This window comes from Rhagoletis pomonella, unplaced genomic scaffold (genome assembly GCF_013731165.1).
Source record: "Rhagoletis pomonella isolate Grant_MI unplaced genomic scaffold, Rhpom_1.0 Rhpom_scaffold_00005, whole genome shotgun sequence".
NCBI lineage: Eukaryota > Metazoa > Arthropoda > Insecta > Diptera > Tephritidae > Rhagoletis > Rhagoletis pomonella.
The window spans coordinates 78,888,074-78,913,247 of NW_023458559.1; the positions used below are offsets into that span (position 1 = coordinate 78,888,074).

At 36.4% G+C, this 25,174-nt stretch overlaps 1 protein-coding gene across 1 annotated transcript; it reads right to left on the bottom strand.

Moving 5' to 3' along the window:
* Nucleotides 1-1,046: 1,046 nt before the first annotated feature.
* Nucleotides 1,047-3,639, bottom strand: LOC118739655. The gene is made up of 3 exons (XM_036471106.1): nt 3,434-3,639; nt 2,942-3,151; nt 1,047-2,884 (listed from the first exon to the last, which is right to left on the bottom strand). Exons 2-3 carry the CDS (start codon nt 2,968-2,970, stop codon nt 1,084-1,086), a joined length of 1,830 nt encoding a protein of 609 aa, XP_036326999.1. The 5' UTR covers nt 2,971-3,151; nt 3,434-3,639; the 3' UTR covers nt 1,047-1,083.
* Nucleotides 3,640-25,174: the final 21,535 nt, after the last annotated feature.

Below are 25,174 nucleotides of genomic sequence, written 5' to 3' on the forward strand. Positions count from 1 at the left end.
GTGAAGAAGACTTCACGCTTTTGCAATACACAATAAGAGACTATCGGAGCTCGCTTGTACAGCAGTTGAATAGCTGATCACTCGCTGTAGTTGCCCTGCAGGCAAAAGCACCGGCACTGGATATATCACATACCTGTCTGAAAGAGAAGATACCGATCACAGTTCCGGTTCAATTATATGAAAACGACCGGCAACTTTAACACGGAGTTGTCATTGGCAGTGACCGATTGCCACCGCATAGAGACTCCGGTGGCAGAACTGTGACGACCTGAGAAAACCTGTCCCCTGGCAAACCCCGTTTACCCATTTCGTGACTTGTTTAAAAGAACCTATCACGAATACCTCCCTGCCCTTCTTAGAATTGATGATTTCTTAAAATTTTTTTACGTTATTTATTCATAGAAATGAAAGAAATTCAGTTATTTTCGAAATATATATACATTTTTTACATTTCGATTTATGTACATATGTACATATATGGGTCCTGTTATTTAATGTGCTATTCACTTATAAAAAATTAACGAGCATTAAACACGCAAAAGAATAATATTCAAAAGTGGTCATATGTCGACTACTACTATTTTGTTACATATTTTAAGCAAAAAATAATCAATTTAATAACGAAGTTAACATATTAATATACCCTTAGTCACAAAACTGATATACGATGATTAGTTTTACTATTTGCAATGCTTTTCATATTAAATATTTTCTTGTTAATCCATATTGTATTAAAATATGGCTTAAGGTTTAACAAACACTGTATAAATCCAATTTTTGAACTTTATACGAAATTTATGAGAAATTTGGAGTTTCACCTAAACCTTTTACAATTTTCACATCGTTTTTCACCTATAATAAAATGAAGTTAATACGTAAAACCTGGAAATCTTAAATGTAGTAAATATTTACCTTCGAGTAGAACCTGTTCGTCCTTTGAGTTAAGGTGCTTCAATGCTCGATTTTGCATTTTTGAGATTTCCCTTGAAAAATGTTGATAGAAAAGGTAAGTTAGAGTTTTATATAACTTATATATGTGTGCATGCAATTTGGTTTTCGATTGTTTAATTTAGTTGTGTTTGTTTAAAAGCAGCCATGTAGGATTGGAACTAACAAAATTTTGTTCTGATATGGTAAGCCTATACATTTGCATTTAATTTTGGATGTGGGAAAACTCTCCTCTAAGTCATTAATATTTTCATCGACTAAACATATTCCTAAAAGCTTTAACGAATCTATAGGCTGACTAAAAAAATGCGTTTGATTTAGAAATCGCTTTCCGATTACAAGGTTGTTCTCTTTATCAAAACTTTTGATTGTGAGGGGAATATCCGGTAAGATAAAGCAATAGTTATCAGGGAATTTGGTACTAAAAATATATTCTGAGGTCACAAACTTTTTAACACGATTTTTCTCTTCTACAAATCCTTCCTGTTGTGATGAAATGCGACGGTTTTCGTGTTTAACGTTATTGTAAATTTGCTTGAGTACGCATTGTGGTTTTTTTACGTAGCCTTTTAAAATCTGAAGATAATTTTCGAAGCCATAGGCCGAAAAATTTTGCAAAACACCAAATTGCTTTACACACTCGGTAAGATGTAAAAGACTGTGTACATTATAGCTCACACTATTTTCTTTGAAAACTATTGGAAAGTTTTCCACAAATAGGCTTAGCATATTTTGACAAAGCGATATATTTTCTTCGTAGGATCTTGGACACGATAGAAGTCTGCATGAGCAGTGGAGTAAGAGGAATTCATAGTAGAGTTCATCATGAATGCTTCCTTTTAATGCCAGTATCCCTGTATAAAGCAAAAATTGGCGATATTCCGTTGCTTTCCAATGAACAATGTCTTCAAAACCTCGCGGTCGACGGGAAAATTCTAGTGGAATATACTTTCTAAGGGAGACTAATTTAGTCGAAATGGTACTAAGATTTTCCTTAGGAGCTTTGTACTCCAAACTGGTTTTGTTGTTCAGCAAGCGTATTAGAAATTTCCTTACCACCCCTAAATCAATAAGGTGCATAGTGTCAAGAGCAATTTGGCTTACCATTTTTATATTAAGAGTTTCCAAGGGAGAAGCCTCTGACCTAAACTTTTTGCTGAAGTGATTTTTCAGTCGCCTCTCCGTGAAATCTTCATCTGTAATTAGTTTGTCTGAATTTGTAGTGTACGTCAAAACCTGATCGATTTTCCGTGCTACCTGTGTACACTTGGAACAACCGTGGGAAGATGTGTGTCCAACTGTGCCACATATAAAAGCTGTAGCCGGAGCATCGCAAATCACCGCCCTCAATCTAAGCTTAACTATTTTATTACTAACGCAAATACCAGTCTTCGAAAGATTATCATATTCTTGAACAAAATCCAGCAAATAAACTTCTAAATCTTTTGGTTTTTGTTTTCCAATGTAAATACCTACTGGCAAAATGTTATTGACTTTAAAGTTTAAAATTCTTATCAAAATTGGCCAGAGTTGAACCCTTGAGCTTCTAAACAAAGGTATTCCGTCAACATTTATGTCGAAAACGATTTCTTCGAATTGAGAAACATAATCACCAAAAGACATTAATTGTTTTTCTATGCCAAAATGAGAATAAAACCCAGGAGGTACACTCTTAATAACCAACTTGCTTTTTTTTGGTATGAGGCTTCTAATATCCCTTGGGACATCGAGATTTTGTCTAGCAAGAATTGCAAGTATATCATTGCAACACTCCCTACTTGGCTTGTGTTTCAAAGCCCAATCTTTTAGCTGCTCTTTTAAAGAAATTGGACGCACACTGTTAGCAGGATCATTTCCAGAAACTATATTTGCATTTGATTGCAAATGAGACTCATAATCGCGTGGTTCAGATGCTACCGGGACACTCACTACCTCGCTGGTTGGTTTATATTGAAGTTTAGATAAAAATTCTTTTCTTTTATTGCTTACCAACCTTTTTAAGTTTCGCCGACTTCCCAGCATTTTATTTGATTTATTAATGTCCACAATTTAATAAAAACGCGAATCACTTCACACACGAAAATGCTTTTATTTTTCTTTTCTATAAACGTTTCACATGTAAATCAGCTGTTTCACATCTATGTGCCGAGCAAGAAGTTTTATTACGCCGAACTTATAATTTTCGATGGCCGGCTCATGTTTTCTAGAGTAAAGACGTACGGAAAAGTGTGTATTATTCAGGGACGGTAATTATTATGAGTAAAATAATTTAAATCAGCATTTAATCATTATTTTATGATTTTTATATTTTTCGCTCAACGGAAATGATTATTATTTGATTTTTATTTTTTCGATCACAAATAATGATTATTTTATGATTTTTATTTTTTTCGCTCAGAGATAATAATTATTATTGAGTTTTATTTTTCCGCTTAAAAACAATGATTATTTATGAAATTGAAAAGGCCATACAGACGCAACTTACTGAAATTTTGACGTGAAAATTTTGGAACTTATTCTTCTTATTAGGGTGTCGCTACCTCTAAAAAGGATACAACGGAAATCACGCTGCTATAGCTTTTGAGTTTTCCTGAATGATCATTATTCTTAACTGAAATATTCTTCTTAATCAAATATTAATTATTATTATTATTTTTAATTTATTACTACGAACACAAATACGTGAGTATAGTTATAACGGTTTTACGACGATTAAAACTTGTTAATTTTTTTTGTTAAAATTTAAAAAAATAATGTTTATTTTCCGTCTCTGGTATTTTTAATGCCCTCCGCGTGATTATAAAGGCGGCGTTTTAATTATTTCGCCGCCGTAATTCTCCTATCCATTCGGCTTTTTTCGTACAAGCTAGCGAATGCTGAAAGTAAACAAAAGCTGAACTGATACCCACTACATCACCAAGAGTGGTCACCGTAGTGGCACTCTTTTCTCCTGTCAACTTACACTATGTGGCAAATTGTCACCGTTTGCCTGAAGGGTGGTGGCTACATGCTCGCATCTGATCGCCCTTGGACGCCATACAGCTACGCAGTCATTGTCGCTGTCGCCTTGAAGTGTTAATTGATTTGATGGAATAATTGTGGTGGTCGGGTGGTACATACTTACACTTTCATATGAACATATAGATATAGTTATATACATATACATTTATACAAAGTTAGATATATACATACGTATAAGCACTGGTTATTTATTCGCGATTATTGCCGCTTGTTGCAAGTACATATGTATGTAACTATGTAATGCATTATGTGGCAAGTAGTTAATAGAAAATCTACTGGGCGCCTATGACAGTTTCTCTGGTTATGTGATGCTCAACGAAGTAGTGCTGATCTGCTAGTGATTTCTTGCATTTGTGACATTCAAGTATATACACGTATGCGTGCGTGTTTTTGCTCTTCAACTTGCAATCAAAATCAATTATATAACATTGTTTTTCTACTACTTAAAACTGTTCGTTTCCACATACATATATGGTGGTTTCTCAGCCTTTTTATTGTTGGCGTTTTAAATTTTTCTTTTGATGTAGCCACCCTGTTTTTATACACAATAATACTCGTAGTAAGTACATAGTATTAATTCCACTTGCAATCATCAGCAACATAAATTTGTAGAGAAGCAGCAAATGAATTACGACGCCAACTAGTTGAGTAAATAATCGAGTAATTAGTCTAACAATCAATGCTGTGAATGCTGTGAGACTCTCAACCAATTGAGTTTATTTTATGAAAGTATCATCGATATTGGTACATACATACATAAATATGTTATACATTTTATAACGGTAAGTATCGGTGCAAGTACTGTAATTTAGGTATATATATCGGATGGTTGGAAAGATTATTTTCTATATAGAAAGCTCCGAGCAGTTAATATTACCTTTCTAAATTCAAATTCACTGTTTAATAATTTAAGAGTGCATATTTAAGAAGAGCCAAAAATTGCATATAATCCAATTTGCACTTAGAAATGAAGAAATATGGAAAATGGTTGAAATGCGGAGTATATACTGGTTTTAACCGGAAAATCATAAATTTTAATATCGTCAAAATATGTTCATATATTAGTCCAACAACTTTAAAAATTGGGCGCAAATGTTAAAAAATAAATTACATTGTGTACCCTATTTCTTTTTTTAATCCGAAATTCCCTACTTTGGAAAATATTGAAGAAATTCTTACAGCGGCACTCACCTTTTTGAAGTCGTTTTTGAGCTCAAATATGCAATGCATATACATATGTATGTATGTATGTATGTATTTAGTTCATTACAGAGCTGATAGTAACTGCTTTCGAAATACATACAATATTCGTTAGAAAAAGAGGTATGTAATTTGTAAAATATTAAAAATTTGTGCAAATATTCAAAGTTTTGCACACGCATCTTAGAATTTGACACCATAGTTGAACTATTGTAGTTTTTACTAGCGGAATATTTAGCGTATTCCTCTGCTTCAATAAAGATTAATTAAAATGTTCTTCAATTTACGAGGAATGTGTCGCGCGTATTCGCTGTGGCACTTTTAATTAAAATACATAGTTGTGCAAAATGAAATAAAATAATTCGAAGTGTCGCGTATTAGTATTTAAATAGCAGAGAAAATTAAGAATTAAATTGGCTTACTAGACGAGGCACTTTGAAGGTCAAAGAAGATTGAAGGCGAAGAGTCATGCATGCCAAATATGTGTCATCATAAAGTTAAATTTACAAAAAGAAGAACGTGATTCATCCTAAAATTTAATTCTTGATATATATAATTACTTCCACACCTATTGTTGATTCGCTTATGATAGTTGAGAAACCAAATTTGTGTATTATTAGTTCAAGCTGTAGTAAAAATAATCTTTACTGAACTACTTTTTATTTCGTAATGATCTTCTTTTGAGTTATCAATGAACTTACTCCTCTGACCCACTAAATTAATATTACTAAATACGTTAATGGTCTTTGCTAATTTGTTGGCCGAGCTTTTCCTCGAATTTCAAGTTTTCACACTAATGGAGAGACCTACAGTCAGCGCCGGTCGCCTAGGGACCGCGCGCATCTACCACTTTGTATGACGAGAACTCGCAAAAACGAGTGTTGCCATCTTGAATGGAAAAAAGGCTAGACGATTTCATCACACTTATCTTTGAAAGAGAAAAAAATTTAAGATATCTTCCCAAAAAAGTATTTTTAAGAATAATTCTAAATATTACACTTTACATAGGTAAAATCGGACCGTAACCACTCCCACTTCTCATAGAACGGTAATTTCCAGAAATACGAAAACTGCGATATTTTAGTAACTACTGAAGATAATTCGCTCAAAATTGATATTTACAATAATTTTTAAACGAAAAATAAGAATATTATAAATTTTTGGAAAATGGGCGTAGCCACGCCCACTTATGGTTACATGTGTATATATTGGTAACCGCTGCACCAATTTCTTCCAAACTTGGCACAGTTTTTGGCCTTGGTACAGCATAAAAAATCGCCGAAAATTTTTAAAATCGGACGATAACCACGCCCACATCCCATATAACGGTAATTTAGAGAAATACAAAATCTTCGCTAAATCAGTAAATATTGAAGCTAATTTATTCAAAATTGATGATTGCAACAATTCTTTACCAAGAAATACGTGTATGGTAAAATTTTGGAAAATGGGCGTGGCACCGCCCACTTATGATCACATATATGTATATCGGTAACCGTTCTACCAATTTGTACCAAACTCGGTGTGGTTATTGTGCTTGCCACATATAAGCAAAACGTTGAACTTAGACTTTTTACTTGTTTTTATATAGGAAGTACATTTGATGAAAATTAAGAGACACTGTTTATGAAAAAATTACATCCGACTAATGTCCACAATTTTTTCGAGTACTGGCTATTTTCTATGGCATTTTCCAGTACACCATGTAGTCGCAGACTCCGCCTTTCATCTTCAATATTCTGCTTCAGCTGTCTAATAGCCTCAGGTTTATCAACATACGCTTTGTCTTTTGAATATGCATAAAAAAAATGAAACGTTCGCCAAGAAGATTACGTTGTTGGTGATGTTGCGGTAGCAGTATGTACATAATTTGAATTTTATATGGGTGCGTCTTAAGATCCAACTTGAAATTCTGCACACTGTGGTTCTGAAAATGCCCAATTAGCCGGAACGACGCCAAGTTGAGACAGATGGATCATTTGCGACAGTCTGCCGCACAGCTTCCACGTTGTCTGCAGTGGAAATATTTTGATGAACACTTCTTCCAGGAACCTCGTTCCTCAAAACGGTCGACCCAACTGCTAATCAAGAAAGCTATGGCAGCTGATCTTGAATTAAAATATTGACGATCATAAAAATTGGTCGTTGACAAGAATAGAAAAATTCGATAATTCTAATACATACATACGTTGCTGTATACTGTAATTATCCATAATGAATTTCTAAGGATTTAATTACAATCTGCAAAAATACATACAATTATATTAGCAAATGAATAAATTATTCGGGTTTTTAACATTGGTCGATTTTATTTGGCCCACCCTGTACATACTATGTACTCATTTACATATGTACACACGAACGCGTACGTAGCATATCGTAGAAGTACGTAAACATATCAAGTTTGCTGTTGATAGAAAGAGAGAGAAGCAACGTCTACTTCATGGTCATGCGGTGGTGAGTTTTTGTTAACACGCAGATCCCATAAGGTAGATCGTGCCAGCAGACACGTTCTCCGTTTTTACGTCCGCGGGTTACTGCTCTTTAAGACTCAGCACAAATTTTTACTTCTGAATATGGCAAAACTGTGGGGGGGTGAAATAACACAAACGGCAATAACGCAAATTTGTGTTATTTCCCATTTGAATGTGAAATAACACAAATTTGCTTTATTTCATTTCTCGTTGAGCAATAAGACCAACTTTTATACTTAACAATTTGAGTAATAAAGCAAACTAGTGCACATATGTACGTAGTCACCCAGTTACATTTGACAAAAAGTAGTACATGAACAAGTTAAATGGACGGATTTGTAAGTATACAATTTTGAAAGTGCCCGGCGTCGCGGCGGTCCGCGTTGGCGCGCCGTCCCGCGCCACCCCGCGCCGCATTCCACGACGCGCTCGCGTCCCCCGCCCCTCCCCTCCTTTCGCAATTATGTACTGGTGGCATTATAACCGTTTAGAAAAAGGAAAAATTATAAAATAACACTAGTTCACTTCTGAAACTGCTTTCTAATGTCCAAGTAATGGGAATTATTGTGTATGCTGTTATTGCATGCTGCATCCCACCCATAGTGGAATTTACCAGGTGCCACTGCTTTATTTGAAAATTTGCCTATAAAATGTGACTATAAGGCAGCCGAATGTCAGAAAATAAAGCGAGAAATCCGTTTTATTACTTCATCTGTTTATTGCGACATGGTTCCATGCAAACATTTTAAGGTTTTCCAGCAATGTTTTTAACAACATATTAAAAAGCATGCAGAATAAATTCATACAAAAGCGCTATGTCCAATATGCGGAGCAGTTTTTAAAGACGATGCTTTTCCTATATTTTGTTAGACTTTTCATAAGTAAAAATATTTTGTGAATATTACTTTCTTCATATGAATTATATCACATTTTTTGTTTAATTCAAGGCCTATCAAACAGGTTTAGAGCATTTGAGCAAAAACAACATTTGCCTGTATTTTGTTGTTGCTTCTGGTATCGAAGGTGCCAAAAACTGTTCTGATTTTTTTCTTCTACATCAAAGCGTGCCATGCGAAATACGAAAAAGGTAAAAAATTTAAATTGAAAAAATGAAAATTGTTGCAGCTTTCTTTCTTAGTAAATTGGTTCGCTTCTCGAAGCATTGATCCACCATCCTGTGCCAGGTCCAGTAATCAGCGGTTGTGCTGCTGAGTTGGTCGAGCTTTCCAAAAGCTGCTATTTAATCGCTGGTTTTGTATGGAAAATGTTTCACATGCAAATAGATTTTAACAATTTAGAATTTTTTTGAGAAGAAATGTAAAATATTTGACATTTTCGAGAACAAATAATTTGATATAAATCAAATCAGCTGCTATACTGATAATACCTGTTCAATGTGCCTTGGTTTAACTGTATTTTTGGAATCAACAAAGTTCTTTTTGCTTCTGTCAGTAAACTGTGTTTTTTTTTACAAATAGTATAAATAAGCAATGGGAAATAAGGCAAAATTTGTTTTATTTCCAACCTTTGTTGGAAATAAAGCAAAACTCAGATTTTGGTATTATTTCCCATTTAAAAGTGAAATAAAGCAAATTTTGCGTTATTGCCGTTTGTGTTATTTCACCCCCCCCAAAACTGTATAGCTAACGACTGCGGAAATCAAATTGACAACAGCATCGAATGCGATGGCCTTGGAGTGCTAAGGGAATCAATCCAATGAGCATCTTTTGAGAACTTGTTATACATATACATGTGTACATATACATATTTGAATCGCTCTTCGTATAAAATTCATAAGATTTTTTATTATTAATTTTTACTATCTAAAATGTTATTGTGTGCCAATGTTGACCTAAAAATTTAAAGTGCGACGTTATTCCATTTTCATTCGCAATACCCGCCTTACCAATTTAAAAAATGATTGATGAGCTATTACCGTCTAAGACGTTACTATACGCTAACCGCTGTTTGAAAACAAAAGTATGGCAACCATTCCACATATGTATGTACGTATTTCATCACTGCCACAACAACTCCGCCTTTTCTATGCCATCAGACAGCATGCTTCACGTGAATTTTCTATTACAAAAGTCAAGTTAATATATCTACAGTTACATATGTGTGCATGTCGATATGTGGTCTAATTAAATTATTTATGTATGTAGCACTTTGTATGCACCGGGCTAGAATGTGAGCCTGTGTGAGCGCGCGCACAAAAGCAGGTCACAGGACATCCCGCTGCTCGGTACAAAAGCAAGTTGAAGTAAAGTCGCATTAATTTTCTCGATACACTCTTAATGTAAGCGGGTAGTAAAGAAACTGTTGGTAAAGTAAAATGGCAACGGAATGTTGGCAATGCCAGCGGAAGGGGGAGCATACAAAAGACCAAAGCCAAAAAGGTTCAATCGCAACAATTTCCATAGTCAATTGTGCCGAAATTTCACCGCAAGCGGCCATACAATTTTCAATTTACAATTTTCTCGCAAGCACACCAGCAAAAGACGGACACACAAATAATGCCGGGTGTGCGGGGCATGCAATGAAAATATTTTGTAAACAAATGCAAAACGTTTCCTTTGATCATAAAATTGTTCGTTTTCTTTTTTATTTCACATTTACTGCATTCAATGCATTTGCTTCCCTTGCACTCTGCTCCTTCTTATGCACCAAAGAGACTTCTTTCAATCGCGCTGCTGCTGCTGCTTTATTGTTGCTAGCATAAGAAAATTGCCGACATCCGTTGCAGGAACGATCGAACTATTTATGTAGCGGCGGTGTAGAATGCCCTGAAAAAAAGGTAATGAGAAAATTACCCTAAAGGTGTAACAGTTAAGTGTTGGCTGTGCTTATTGTCAATGCTTTGCCGGATTGTTGTTGTTATTGCATTTTCATTGGCCATATCCAAATTGTTAAATAGATTGTGCAACAACAGTGAGAGTGTAGACTGGAAACTGTGGAGCGTAAAAGGTGCAATTCACAAAAAGGACAAAGCGTACAAAGTGCACAAAGGATACTTGCGCTGTTGTTGGTATTATTGGTAGCTATGTTATGCACAAGAATGCGCAAAGAAAACGGTGCGAACAGCTGCTCCTTATGCCGCAGCAGTCGCCTGCTTTTCGTTTTTTTTTTTTGTTTTTTGCCCTGAAACCACGCAGTAAGCAGCTCGTTAAAATTCGGCTTGGGAAATTGGGTATCGGCCATAGCTCACGCAATTCCTGTATGAAAAATTGCTTCGTCCTTCCACGCAATTTATAATTCTCTCTTTTCTAAATGGCTACCAACTAAAAAAACATTTATCAGTCAAAAACTCAATGCCAAGAAAGTGATTGTTTGATTGTGCAAGAAATGAGGAGCAAGAGCTGGGAATTTATTTTTTTCGCAAGCTGCAAAGCCTAAGCTTAATTATTTCTTTGTGAAAGTGTTAAGATTTTGCGAATTTGAAGTTATAATCCTTTACTGAACCTTTTGTTTCAATTAGAAAAAATAAGCAAATGGTTAAATATGGACGAGACGTTGCTTTAATAAAAAATATTGATTTTGGCAATGCAAGGAAACGAAACATAAAAAAATGATAATTAGCAGATAAAATAAGTCGTAGGATAGAGAACCGCCCTGTCCGAAACCCCGTTTGGTATCGACCGGCTCGAATAAATCAATCCCAATTCCCATGGCGTTACTTCTTCTATAGCTTAAAATTATTTTACACAGCCGCGGTAGTTTCACTGGTATATTTAATTCAGACATCGCGTCGAGTAGGCGACTCCTCTTCGTACTGCGGGTCTTTTCAAGATTTGGCGTACGAAGATTACCTGGTCTTTAGTGGATGGAGGAAAATACCGCGGATTTCGACCGGAAGTGGGTTAAACTGTCCAGAAGATCAGTTTTTTAAATGGAACATATACGATTTTACTACAGGTTCAAATTCTGAGTATACAAATATGTCAGTTTTGCTTGAAATTTTTTTCTCGGAAGTGTCGTTTTCAACCTCTAAATGACGTTCGAATTTTAACTAGTCCTACTTTTTTATAATATATAATATATAATATATAATATAATATATATAATATTTCTATTGTAAAACGAAAAATAAAAAAACATTTCCTACAAAAGTCAGACAGATTTATCCGAAGAGTTCGAGTCTGTGGTAAAAGCATTAATGTCCCATTAAAAAAAAAAAAAATTATTTCCGGTCAGGTTAACCTACTTTAGGTCGAAACCGATAGGTAATACTTTTACGTTTTCCAGTAATAAACATTATCCTCCACATATGCCAAAGTTGCCCCTCTTGTTGGTTGGACGCTTAAATTCCAGTTGATAGGCAAGCGTTGGTCCGATCTTCGTAAAATCGGAGAGCGTGTCAGCTGACACGATCTATCTTACGGGATCGGCGTGTTAACAAAAACTCACCACCGCATGGCCGTGACATAGACGTTGCACACTTGATATCTTTCTACGTAACTCTACGCTACGCTACATACACGTTCGTGGTAACCGCACTCTAAGAGTTAATGCATGCCACAAATCAACTTCTCAAATAGTTTAGCTGGATTAGTGTTAATTTTCTAGAGCTAGCTTATATGTCTTTATCTTTGTTCAAATTTGTCCTCAACATGATTTTTCTTTGGATCGCAGAGTTTTGTTTTTACTACTAAACATACCGGGGAGGAGCTAAGTAGTCAAACGATATGTACGGAAATGTTTCTAAAAAAGAGAAGCTATCATTAATTATGCCAAATAAGTGATCAAAGAAAATACGGTTCAAGAAAAAAAACAAAACATCAGTACCTGCGATTGTTAGCAGCAGCTTACAGCACAGTAGCTGTGGAGCGTCAGTGAAAATATTTGAACTATTGAACCGCACTGCTATTGGACCTGCTATAGCGCTCGGATGTACATAATACAATCCTAAGCAATACATATGTATGTACGTGAAGTACGTGTGAGTGAAGATCATCGCCAGAAGCCATATTGCCACCATACGCCCGCTTTAATGCTACCAATCTTCCAACCTTTCATTTGCCGCCAACACAGAAGTTAAGAATGACGGTCGCCACGCAGCTGCGTTAGCTTCTCAAACGAGGAGTTCTAGATACTACATGTGCGTATACATATACATACATACTTGTAGGTGTATACTCGTGCATATTTATGAATCTATGATTGTGTTATATACCTAGTATGCATCGGGTTCACCGAGCGCCAAGCGCCGTGATATCAAGAGGAGCAATAAAGAGCCGCTTCTAGTTACTTCTTTCCTAGGGCTGTATCAATGCTTATGTAAGTTTGTACATCTGTAAGTGCTTTCATATATATGTATGTATGTGTGTATGTGTGTTTTAATAGTGGCATATTTTTCTTCATTGCAGCATCATCAAACAACAATTATGTATATCCAAACATACTCGTACCTTCGTACAGACAAATATCGTCCGACCGACTTGAGCCAACCCGACTATTGCCGCCTTCATTTCGATCTTGATCTTCATCTTTAGTTTCAATCGTGAACAGGCGAGTGCAGCCTGCAGTCATTTCAAACATACTCACATACAAACATACTTCCATGTGCTTAAATTATATGTTCACATACGTACTATATGTACATTAGGGTGCAGCACTCTCGATACAAACAAAAAATGGTGATGTTTCTTCATCGGAACAAAACATTTAGGAAAAATATTAAGGTTGACATGAGCTGGACGCATTTGAAAATACCTACAAAAATCGAGTTTTTTATAAATAAAATTAGTTTTTAAAAATACTTTTTCGAAAAAATAAAATTTTTAAAAATTGTATCAAGACAGCAGTCAAAATAAAGAGATTTTTTGAGGTATTTTCAAATCGGTCCCGCTCGCGTAAATTTTAATATTTTTCCGTAGGTAATATTTTAGCGAACGTCTTAAAATATAATTCCGGTGGAACACTCGCAACATTTTTTGGTGATGCACCTTAATGTACTTATTAATATGCATTTGTAAGCCCAGTAATAACCGCCCATCCACACACAACAACGCCACTGTTGAGCGACTTGTTCTCGTCTCGTCAACAAGCGGCTCTTGAGCGATCGTAGCAGCGCTACATTGCCTGAGGTCGCCGACATCCCGGCTAACTATAAACTTTTCCTAGTTAACTTTCTGTTTTGTTGTTTATTTATTTTCATCTTCTCAACAAGTAGATATTATTACTATTTAACTTGAGTTGAGATTCTTAAATGCGAAATGATTTCTCGGAAGGTCAGGTTGTCTGGCGCAGTCTTTTGATTATTTCCATTTATTTATTTAGATTTTTTTCTTCTATATATGTAGTACGAACTACAATATTAATGTTACTGATGCTTCTACTTACTTTGCTACATATTTTTCTATTGTTTAATTGCATTTATATTTCTTAACCACGAGTCACTTGAACGTTTCGCTCTGTTTTTCCTTTTATTCTTCAAGAGTTTAAGACTATTTTTACTGCAGTTAATTCTCTTTGCGGTTAACCCCGGAATGATTAATTGCTCAGAAATTGAGATTTATGTATTTTATTCATTAGCGAATAAAATGTTAAAGCAAACAAACAAAGGTAAACGATACGCAAAATATTGCATCAGTAAGTAAGTAAGTATTTAGTAATAATAATATTTTGGCGCTTACACTTTGGCTAAGTTTTTGGCCGAATTTCTGCTGCAATTTATGGTGTGCGTCTTAATATTGATACACAAATGGAGGGGCGACCGCTGTTAAAAATAAACTTTTTCCAATTTAGATGTTGCTCGGACCAGGGACCGACCAGGGGAAACTTTTTTGTTTTTTAATTATTTTATCGAGTGATCTAGAGCCACGTCAAGTGCATATTACGGTATTGACAAGGCCTCAAGTGTCCCAACTCCCTCTCCCTGATTTCCACAAATGTATGACCACAATGATCATCGACAGATTGAGGATAGTGTTGAGATGGCCCGACCCATTTTTTTTTGCATCAGCGTGCGTGTTTTGTCGGGGTCAATGTCTTTGGCAGCTTTGGAAGCTAGCGAAACGTCCCGTCAGCGCATTGAGTTACCATTGAATCGAAGTCATAAACATTAGGCTGATTTCATTTTCACTCTGTACACTCTGGACATCCATTGCCAGATTTCAATCTTCAGCTCTGGAATTAGCTGGAGGGTAGATCGGTATAATGCGTATCTCTCTGCGGCAGTTTCAAGGCACTCTTCGTCATAATATCTGTTCCAGTGTTGACGAGAGTAGCCAACCGCAGCTGTAAGTAGAGAACGGAGATCGATTCACACTGCTTACCTATACACATCCTGTCTATGTGAAGTTTCAGGATTAAGCATGATTGAGGGTCGAATCCGAAATTTCTTGGCTGTCATTTGTAACTGCAGCTTTGCAAATTGCGCGAAAATCTAAGATACCAATACAAAAAATAACAATAACAATAACTACTGGACTGTCCACTCTGAAATTTACATGAGCTGTTTTTCGAACTCTGAAGTTAATTCAGTTTAAAAATGAGAAATTTCCAAGAAGCAATATTTTTTGTTGTTATTATTTGTTTATAAAGATTTAAAGAATTGCATATTATTTATGCGAAATAAAACATGATTTTGGATATGTAAGTATCTTTTCTCTCGGTATTGGTAAAATTTGCATTAACCCAGTGGAAAATTAGTAACTGCTTCTTGTGTAACCCAGCAGAAAATCTGTAATTTTTCATTAGAAATAGCCTGTATTTACTCCTGTTGCAAGTGGTTGTAGTCTACAACTTTTCGTTGCATATGCACTACATAAAAGTTAAGGCGGAAATTGTAAAATTACGAGATTATTTTCACTTGGGTTTTGATGTGATCTTTGCTGCCGGTAACCGACACGCGTTAAAAAGACGAATTCAGTCAGATTTAACCGTACACACAAAAAAACTGGCCCTCAGAAGTAGTACAAATGAAAAAACAACTCTAATCAGCTGTTTTAGCAACATTGCTCATTGATGTACATAGTCCGGGACTAGTTAAGGACATTTTCGCGATCATTTCGGCACTAGTTAGGGCCGTTCGCTACTTTATCGGGATAATTACGGGGTTAGTTCGGGACCAGTTCAGCGCTAGTTCAGGACATTTTCGGAATTGGTTCGGAGCCATTACGGGCCAGCTCACTACTCGCTCGATATCACTTCAGGGCTAGTTTAGTTAGGATCTAGTTGGAGACTTTTTCAGGGCCATTTCGTTGCTAAATGTTTACACATGAAATTTCATGAGTATCATCTTTTCATTCATTGCTAACTAAAAATTGTAGGTGGTTATTGACTATGGCAAATATTTTTTTAGTTGTAAATAGGATATGGAATTATCCATACAGTTAGTATTAAAACCATTTTATTTTTCCTTTCATTCTACCTCAAGAAGTCAAATATGCGCATGGATACACAAGAACCTAAGCATATTCTAAACTTATACATACATATAACTATTTTGAGAATTTTTCAAATTTAGCATTTAATCGCAAATTAAATTGTATCTACAATTAGTATTTGTCTGAAAAGAAATGCATTGGCAAGTCAAGCGCAGCAACGGCACAACGTGCAGCCAACTTTCGGCATCTCATTTGCATTTTCATTCATTGAAGCACCCATTCACGACCGAGCAACCGGAGGCTGAGAATGCGGCCCCAAGCAAAACAGCAGTCGCCCCGTCAACATCTATCCCACACAATTTGCGCAAAATTTGAAGCATTTATTTTTATTTTGCGAAATTGTTTTTTTTTTGTTTTTCTTCGAGTCATTTACGCGTTCATTGGCACTTACGAGTAGTTTGGCCATAAGGCAAAGTAAGCACACACAAACGTGGATAGTTCGAGTAAGTCTATGAGGAATGTGCACATTCCCCTTTTCCTATTTGCCATATTCTATTCACATACTTTCTTTTTGATTACAGTTAGTGGCTTCATCTGCAGAGGGGCCGCGGCTAACTTACGCATTTCTATCTACATACCTACATATTTAGTTATGTTCAGATGTACAAGATCAGCATTTCTCGTTCAGCTGTCTTTCTTTGCCGCCCATTTTCAGCTTAATGCGCCACATTTTTGGCCATTTGCCCGGCATAGATATTCTTTGGGAATGTACGTAAATATGTATGTACGTGTGTTTGTATGTAGTTGCAGCGCTTTGAAGAATTACACGCGTCTGTTGCGTTTATGGTTTTACGGCCAACCTAAATACACAGTTGTTTGGCATGTACATAATTAGTTGCAGACAATTATAGTTGTTGGCAGTTGCAATAAGAACTGGAAGAAAAATATTTCGCCATACAGCTGATCTTATTTTGGTAATTGTAATTTTGTATTATTTGTTTTGTTAATTTTTCTGGCTTACTTCTAGTGAACTTCCAAATTTTGCGAAATTATGAACAATTTATGGGAGGCATGTTTGGGGTTAAGTTAATAGACTAGTTGTTAGGTAATTGTGAATCAAAACTAAATATCCTCGGCCCTATGCAATAACTACACAACTCAAAGTTTCATTTATTAAAGTTATATGGCGTATTAGGTTGATAAGGTACAGGTAAGATATAGGTACATAACCAATTGATGAATGCCCATTTTGGTGCCACTAAAAAGAAAAAAGAATATCCTGTAACGGTAAAACACATAGTCAAATAAGGTTAGAAAAACACAAAGTACGACCCGATATGTTAAAGCCTGGGCCGCGGAAAGACAGGGCAGCTGAGATGATTCCACCTCATCGTCCTCTAGACAGCTGCGGTCCATCGAGTCCGCAGCCATATTAAGACGTAGCGCATGAATTCCCAGTCAGAACTCCCACTAAAACCGAGAGTTGGTGGATAAGTTTCCTAGACCGCTCACGATCAACCACCGGCCAACTTCTTAAGTCGATGCTCCCGCCCGGCATTCGATGACCCCACTAAAAGCCCATTTGTCCAGTCCACAGGTTGTCATAGGTACCCCAAATACCACTCTTTTCTTGGTGATGGCTTCTAAGGTGCCCTACCTGGCCAGCAGTTTCCGGCTGTCAGAGCAGATATTTTATCTCTGCCTGAAACACGCGGTAACCTAAATTTGATATCTAAGAGTAGTTCCTTACAGAAGACACCTCCTCCAACTCTGACATCAAACTTCGACCCATCCGTGAATATGTTCACCGGTCCTTTGCTCCGGCGATTACCGCTCTCTCATGCGTCCCGTTATGGGATATGTGTAGAGAATATTGTCCCCGGAGACATCCTCGGTTCACACCGATCAGTTGCAATCTGTATAAAATTGAATTTTCCTAAAATATCAGAGTACCCATACTCCGAAGAGAGGGAATTGTTATTAGGAATGCCATTTGCATCCGTTCCAGCCGCTTGGCTAGTGTGAACCTTTCTAGTGAGTTCCACCAGACAAGCACCCCATACAGCATAATAGGTTGAATGATGGTTTCATACAGCCAGAAGATAACCCTGGGGGAGAGACCGCATTCCTTCGCGATAGTGCTTTTAAAGCAGTAAAGAGCAACCGATTGATTTCTCACTCACTCCTCAATCCCTCGATTAGCTTTCTGTCAAGAATCACTCCCAAGTATTTGGCTTTATCAGAGAGCAAGGTGGAGTGCCACCGCTCGAGGGAAGCTCGGCATCAGGCACCTTGTATCTTCTGGTGAACACGACCAGCTCTGCATTGCCAGGATTAGTTGCGAGCTCGCTGCTTGCAGACCAATTTGTGACCGAATTTAAGTATCCCTACATAAAGTCGTATAGAGTGTTCAGACACTTACCTCTGACATTAAGTGCCACATCATCGGCATAGGCGATCGTCCGAACGTCAACGACACAGAGCGAGAAACGCCCCCTTGCGGGATGCCCCTACTAACCTAACGCAGGAGAGAGGCAGTCTCCATTTAGCAATGACAGTTCTGTTGCAGAGATTTTCAAAGACTTACGTTCCAAGACATGTTATTGCTAAATTTTGAAGCACGAAAACTTTAAATGTCTGCACAGAAATTGTTTATCATTTCAGTTGTGTTGTTATTGCAGGGAACCATCGATTTGCGAAATTGGCCCTTTAAGAAAGCAAATAATATTGGTCTTTAATCAGGCTAATGGAATAAGTTCCATCCCACAAGACGCCCTTATAAAAATTAAAAAAAAAAAAAAACGTGAAAACGCTATGCGGCAAATCGTCTACGAAAGGTTCTGCTTAAAAGCCCAGTTGCCCCTCAGATGTCTTCAAATACCAAACAAAGGTGGAATGGGCGGCTATTGAGTTTTTCAAACCGTATAAATCGCCGTGGTTAGATAGAATACAAGAGACGTGCGGTCTTTTATGCTTTCTATTAGTTAGCCTCCACCTGACCTGCAATATGTAAACCATCACGAAAGTGGTATTCGTACCGAAAGGAAGAAGGTGCTCCCTCGCGAAACTAAACGGCTCTCGGCCCACAAGCCGAATTTATTATTTTCGTAACACTTTGGAAAGACCACTGCATTTGTTTAACATTTGCCTACCAAGCTTCCCAACTACCTGTATGCCTACTCGAAAGCTGGAGGCTATTATAAATACCTTACTAAAAGTACGGGTATCAGAACCTCGGATAGAATTCATCAGTCTTCTTCTTGGTAAAAGAGCCATATGTGCGAATGGGAAGGCATAAGTCATCAGAGGCGAGGCAAGAGGTGTTCTCTCTCTATTACAGGTCACGGGCTGCCAAGTCATAGGGTGGGATGACTTATGTAGCTCAAACTGTAATTGCTAAATACCCCAAGATTTAGTAGAACTTGTACAAAATGCCTTCGATATTGTGAAAGGTAAGAGGAGTAAACGCAATCCATCAACAACTTTATGGGTTTCTTCACAAATACTTAAACAAATCTTCCCAATTTCAATTCCCTTCGCTGGGTGGCGGCACATTGACTCTAGCGGGTGCAATTAGATAATTGGAAATCATCTTGTACAAGAACGACTGCGCGCTGTGCTTGCATAAACCCACGGATGTTGTACTGGATGTACATGGCAGTCGTCTGGCCTATCATGTTCTACGGCGCCACAATCTGGTGGACTGCCTTGGAGAAATGTGCTGTAATATAGGAGGTCACGCCAACTGAATGGATTTTCCGTCGAATGACTACTCTCGCAGCTGGATAGTATCGAACATTTTCATTTCTATTGATCGGTTTTTGTTAGATTTAGTCGGCGGTGTCTCAATCAGTACTTTTTCGACCGTCTGTCGGACCTAAGTTCGAGGAAAATCTCTGTACCACAGCACTTTACCAGGACAAGTTGCTGGTTCTTTTTGTGGTTAAACGGTCGAAATCAATATGGGTCCGAACGAAAAACTTAGACTTAGTACGCAATGGAGCAGCCCAGTGGCGGGCCTTGCTGTGTACACGGGTCACAGAGCAAGAAAAAGGCATTGGAAAGACCAGGTGGAGAATTCCTATAGATTTCCTCGGACTCGATTTCCTATCTACGGTTGGTTCGATAAATTATCTTACTTACAAACATTTTCCCTATCCCCTTCATATGCAGGTATATGTAAGTAATTGTCGCATATATGTATGTAGGTGCCTACTTTAGCAAGAAATATATGAAAGACTAATTTCGCATTCATTACAAATGCCGTCTGACATTGTGCGATTGTAATCCCAAGACAGATTTTAATTTCATTTACAGATTGTCGCGCACTGACAGCCAACGAGACAGCCGAACAAGCTAAATAAGCAACTGTAACAAATCGGAGTATTACTAAGCAATAGAATAGAAGACGCGAGCACTGCAGCACAGGGTAAGAATCAATAGCTTACACTGGAGCGCGTATGCTGTTGATGGTACAAAAAAAAAAGAAAAATGTTGAGCACAAAGTTCAGCCGGCCGTTGCGGCGGTGTATCTTCGTATTTGTGCTGCATTTAGAAGGACAATTGAGTGATGTCAGTTTGCTACATACATACAGGACATATACAACAACAGTGAAAGAGACGCATAAGAAATTTCCCATTAATTTCAATTAATCACAAACACCAGGTAAATGAAAAAAATTTAACAAAAACGAGGCACATTTTTTTCCTATGTTTTTTTTTTCTTCCAACATTACTTTGTTGTCAGTTTGACACGCGGTGGTAGCCAAAACAAAACTTCTTTCAATATTACTTGAAAGATGGGACCGAATTTCATTTGTATGTCGTCTGGCGCCTTGACTTTGCGAAACTTTCAACAAGCGGCGAACTCTGTTCTGGTTTCTTTCTTGCAATTGTTTTTTTCACCTTTCTTTAATTTTATTTTCCCACTTTTTACATCCAATACAAAGCTTTACTTATCACTTAAACTTATCCCAGTGGCTTTTGATTGCCTGCGAAAAAATAGCTCCAAAACACAGAAGCAATTTAATTTTTCTTCGATTTCACTTTTTACCAACGAAAAAATAGAATTTCCTTTTTGCAGAGTTCCATTGCAAAGAAAATAGTATCAACGCATTGTCGAAAAGAAATTTGCCAACCAAAAGCAAAGCCAACAAAGCAAAAGTAAATCTCCCAGCTTAGTTTGCTGTCTGTGTTTTTTTGTGAAAATCTTTTTTCCCGATTTTCGGCTACTTACAAATAAATATTTCTTTCGTATGCCTTTCTCCTTTTTGCGGCTTTTCTATTAAGTACATTTCAGCCACTGTCTGTCAGTCAGCTCGCAGCTTCGGTAATCCTGGACAGCGTGTTTCGTTCACATTTGAGTGCTTCTTGCTTGTGCAAAGGATCAGCATGTGTGCATGAAAATCTATGGAAGTTTTCGATGTAGCCTGCGGTCCTTCCATACAACAAACACTCGCAGCGCTGTTCTTATTACCCTCGTTACCTTTGTCGTTTTGTTGTTTGAATGTTATGCGTATTTTTTGTATTTTGATGTATTGAATTAATTTTTTAACCATCCGTATCCTGTTGATTCAATATTCCATGCCACGTAACATCTACAATTTGTCTCGTTTCTTTTGATGCAATGCATACAAAAGGTATTATCGATCTACATACATACATATGTACATATTGTTGCCTTAGCTGGATGTATTCTTTTGGTTATTTTTGGTTTTGTTATCCTTGGACAAAGACGCATGTGTGCATACATTTAAAGATTTCTTCAATCTGTGGAACATACTCATGGGTTACTTGTAAATTTTATGACGTATATTTAAAAGTGCCTGGTTGTTAGATATTTCAGGCAAAAGGTGGGTTGTGATCTATGAATGTAATGGATTATAATTCCAGCATGGTTGGATAGGGTTAGACGGGCAGAGATAGTTACAGGCCGCTAGTTCTGCCGCCCTTCTTATGACCAATATCTCCGCCTGGAAAATGCTGCAGTAGTTTGGCCACTTATAGGATTTGTTGAGGCCGAGCTCCACGCAAACGACCGCAGCCCCTATGCCTTCTCCATCTTCGAGTCTGTATAGACATTCACCGAGCCAGCAGACCTCGTGCCCTCACGCCAGCCTTCAACCTATATGGTGGCTTCGAAGTTCATTCCAAAATGCGGATCTGGGATCACATAGTCAGCCGTCCGGATATCCACGTATCCTCTGGGTAACGACTAAACATTCGGTTGGGAGCGAGCTAAGTTTAAGAAAGCGACAAACCTCACGTGCGCTAAGTTTGGCGTCCGCTACGTAGAAAACCACTCCAATGAAAAATAATAAATTCTATTAAAATCACTGGAGAGAATACTGACGAAAGTTTTACTGAGGATTAGCCACTGTAATTTTCATGATGATTAATTCAATCAGGACTTATATTATGGACTCAAAACTTTGTCTGAGTCGTAAGGCGGTGTTAAATATTCCAAGTCAAACCTGTCCAACTCCAGCGCCATGCTTTTCAAAGCTATTGTAAACAAATCGGGAATATCTAGGTACAAGATATTTGACTAGGCTATTCTTAAGACGCCAGAAAAAACTCCCTGTAGAAGCTCATCAAAGAAGATACAAGAAAATAACACAGTCCCACAAAGAAAGTGTGGTTTGTCAGAGATATCCTCACCCCATGTGTTTTGGTGCCCTGAACACGAATCTGAAATCCGTTTCGCTCCATCCCGTCAAGATTTTTTCCTGACACCAAAAACCATGGCGGATATTATATGATTTACTTAAAAACAAGAAACTGTTAAGGACTATTGAAAACGATATTCGCCATTTTATCTTCCGAAATTAATCCAATCTAATCAATCTGCCACGTACATACATACGTATGAGTGGATTGCTCACCTTTCTTGTTTTCCTTTGGCTGGGGTGGATGTTGTTAGGCAATATTATTCCTTTAGTTTTCTCCTAAAGACGCTATTTTTATTGCTGTTGTTAATGTTGGCATGTTCTGTGGGTATTCAGTGTCAAATGTGTTGCGGTTTTTTCTGCAAGCACTTTTTCAGTGTTGCTACCTTTTTATACAATCTCCTAAAGGCCACTTTATTGTTGGCACATTTTGGCATTTGTTTACCTTTCGTTTTGTTATTGCGGTAAAAAAAAAAATACATATACATATTTTCTTTTGCCTGCATTCCAACTAACAGTGTACATGTGTAAGTATTTATACACATTGACAAGTTTCACATCAATATGTTTATCCTAAAGTGATTTTTTCTTTTTGGTTAAAGGCTCATATGTATGTATATACATACAAACATACATATCTGTATGTGCATACCTATTGGTCTTGCATGTGATTACCGTGGGAAATTGATAGGTCTACCTTTCAAATGTATTTTGTTTTTTTGTTGCTAAATTTCGTACTTCATCGTACCACCTTTATTTACTTTTGGCCAAATATTTTTTTAGTTTCTATTATGTAACTTGTCATTTGTTATTTTTTCCTTTTTTGCTCTGTTTGTTTTTGACATATTTATGTGCAAAGGCACATGCGTACATACATATGCATAAGTACAACACCGTTGTATTTAACATTTTGTTAGCTAAATTAGGGTTTCTTGAGTGAAAACACTGTCGCTGTCAAAAAGGTTATCAATATTTTTTGGAAGACGTTAAATAGCTGAGGATAACCTGTATTTATATCTGCTGAGCTTATGTGTTTAGAGGCTACATGGAGATTTTTTGTAAAGCCAAGGTCTAATCTTTACTAAAAAAAGAAATTAAAATAAATCATCGCTCTAAAAAGCTTCATAAACGACCTTCACGAGCTGCAAACTGTGGGAGTAGGGTTTGGTAGTGGGGAACTGAAATTGGATCTCTTCCGAATTTCAAACATTTCCCAACCATTCGATTATTCGAATCGAAATTCGGTGGTACAAATTCGAGTTATTCGAATTTTCTCAAGTTTTCAATTTTTTTTTTTACTGAAATTTAAAAGTTTGTAGAATGATAACTCAAATCGAAAAAGCAATTGAATTCAACTTATATTAGTGTTAATAATTATCCGTATTGCTCTTCATAGCTTTACAACCAAAAATAAATACAAATAAGAAACCTTTTTTTCTCAAAGAAAACCGAGCGACAGTAAATTTTACTCACAAAAAAATATATATGTATATACACTGCAGGAACCAATTATTGGCACAGCAAATTTTTCACAATATATGCAACAATTTTTATTCTAATATTTATCAGCTAATTTTGTATAAAAATATGGTTCATTCAAGAACAAAAAACATAAAAGGATTAATTCTAAACTTTGTGTAAAATTCGCAAAAATTCCGCAAATTTTCATCAAAGTTTTAAACTTTTTAATCAGATTTTTTAGAGTTTTTTCGAGTATGCTGTTTCGCAGCGCATTCTAGTAAAAAAAAAATGGAAGTTCGGAGTTGATCAAAAATCGCATTGATTTTTGAGAGTTTTTTTTGTTGAAGGTGTTTCGCATTTTTTCCATATGAGGTATTTTCGAAAAAAAATTTCTTGTATGAAAGAGACTGCGTGAAAAAAATTGCCAAAAATCAACCGTAATTCCACTACTACTTCAAACATGTATTATTATAAAATTGATTGGGGTACAAATCTACATACTCAAAAAAATTTTAATTAAAAAGTTGATAATTTACATGAAAATATGCTGAATTTTCGTGAGCTTTGCACAAAGTTTAAGAATTATGTTTTTATTTTGTAAAATGAACCATGCTTTTATACGAAAATGGCGGAATAATATTAGAATAAAAATTGTTGCATATATTGTGAAAAATTTGCTGTATGTGTATATATATTCGCGAAACTATGTGGAAAATATAGTAAAACTGCGTGTTTAGTTTTTGACTCTGATGGCAGAATTTTTTTAAAATGGACTTTTAAATTTCAAAAATATAATTAATTAAAAAAATTATTTAAAAAATTCAGTGTAAATTAGAATAAAAATATGGGTATCAAATAAAAGACAAAATTCTTTAGAATTACAAAAGATAACATTTTTTGGTACAAAGGGATGAATTGATATGGAAAATGTCCTTTAAAAATGTTGTCCTTTACCTAATATCCTTGAAAATTTGAATTTTTATTTTTGTGTATTAGTTAAAAAATATATAAAATGAATTAAAAGCGCATTTTCAATACCCACTCGTCCCTGTAAATCAAAAAGATAAATGTT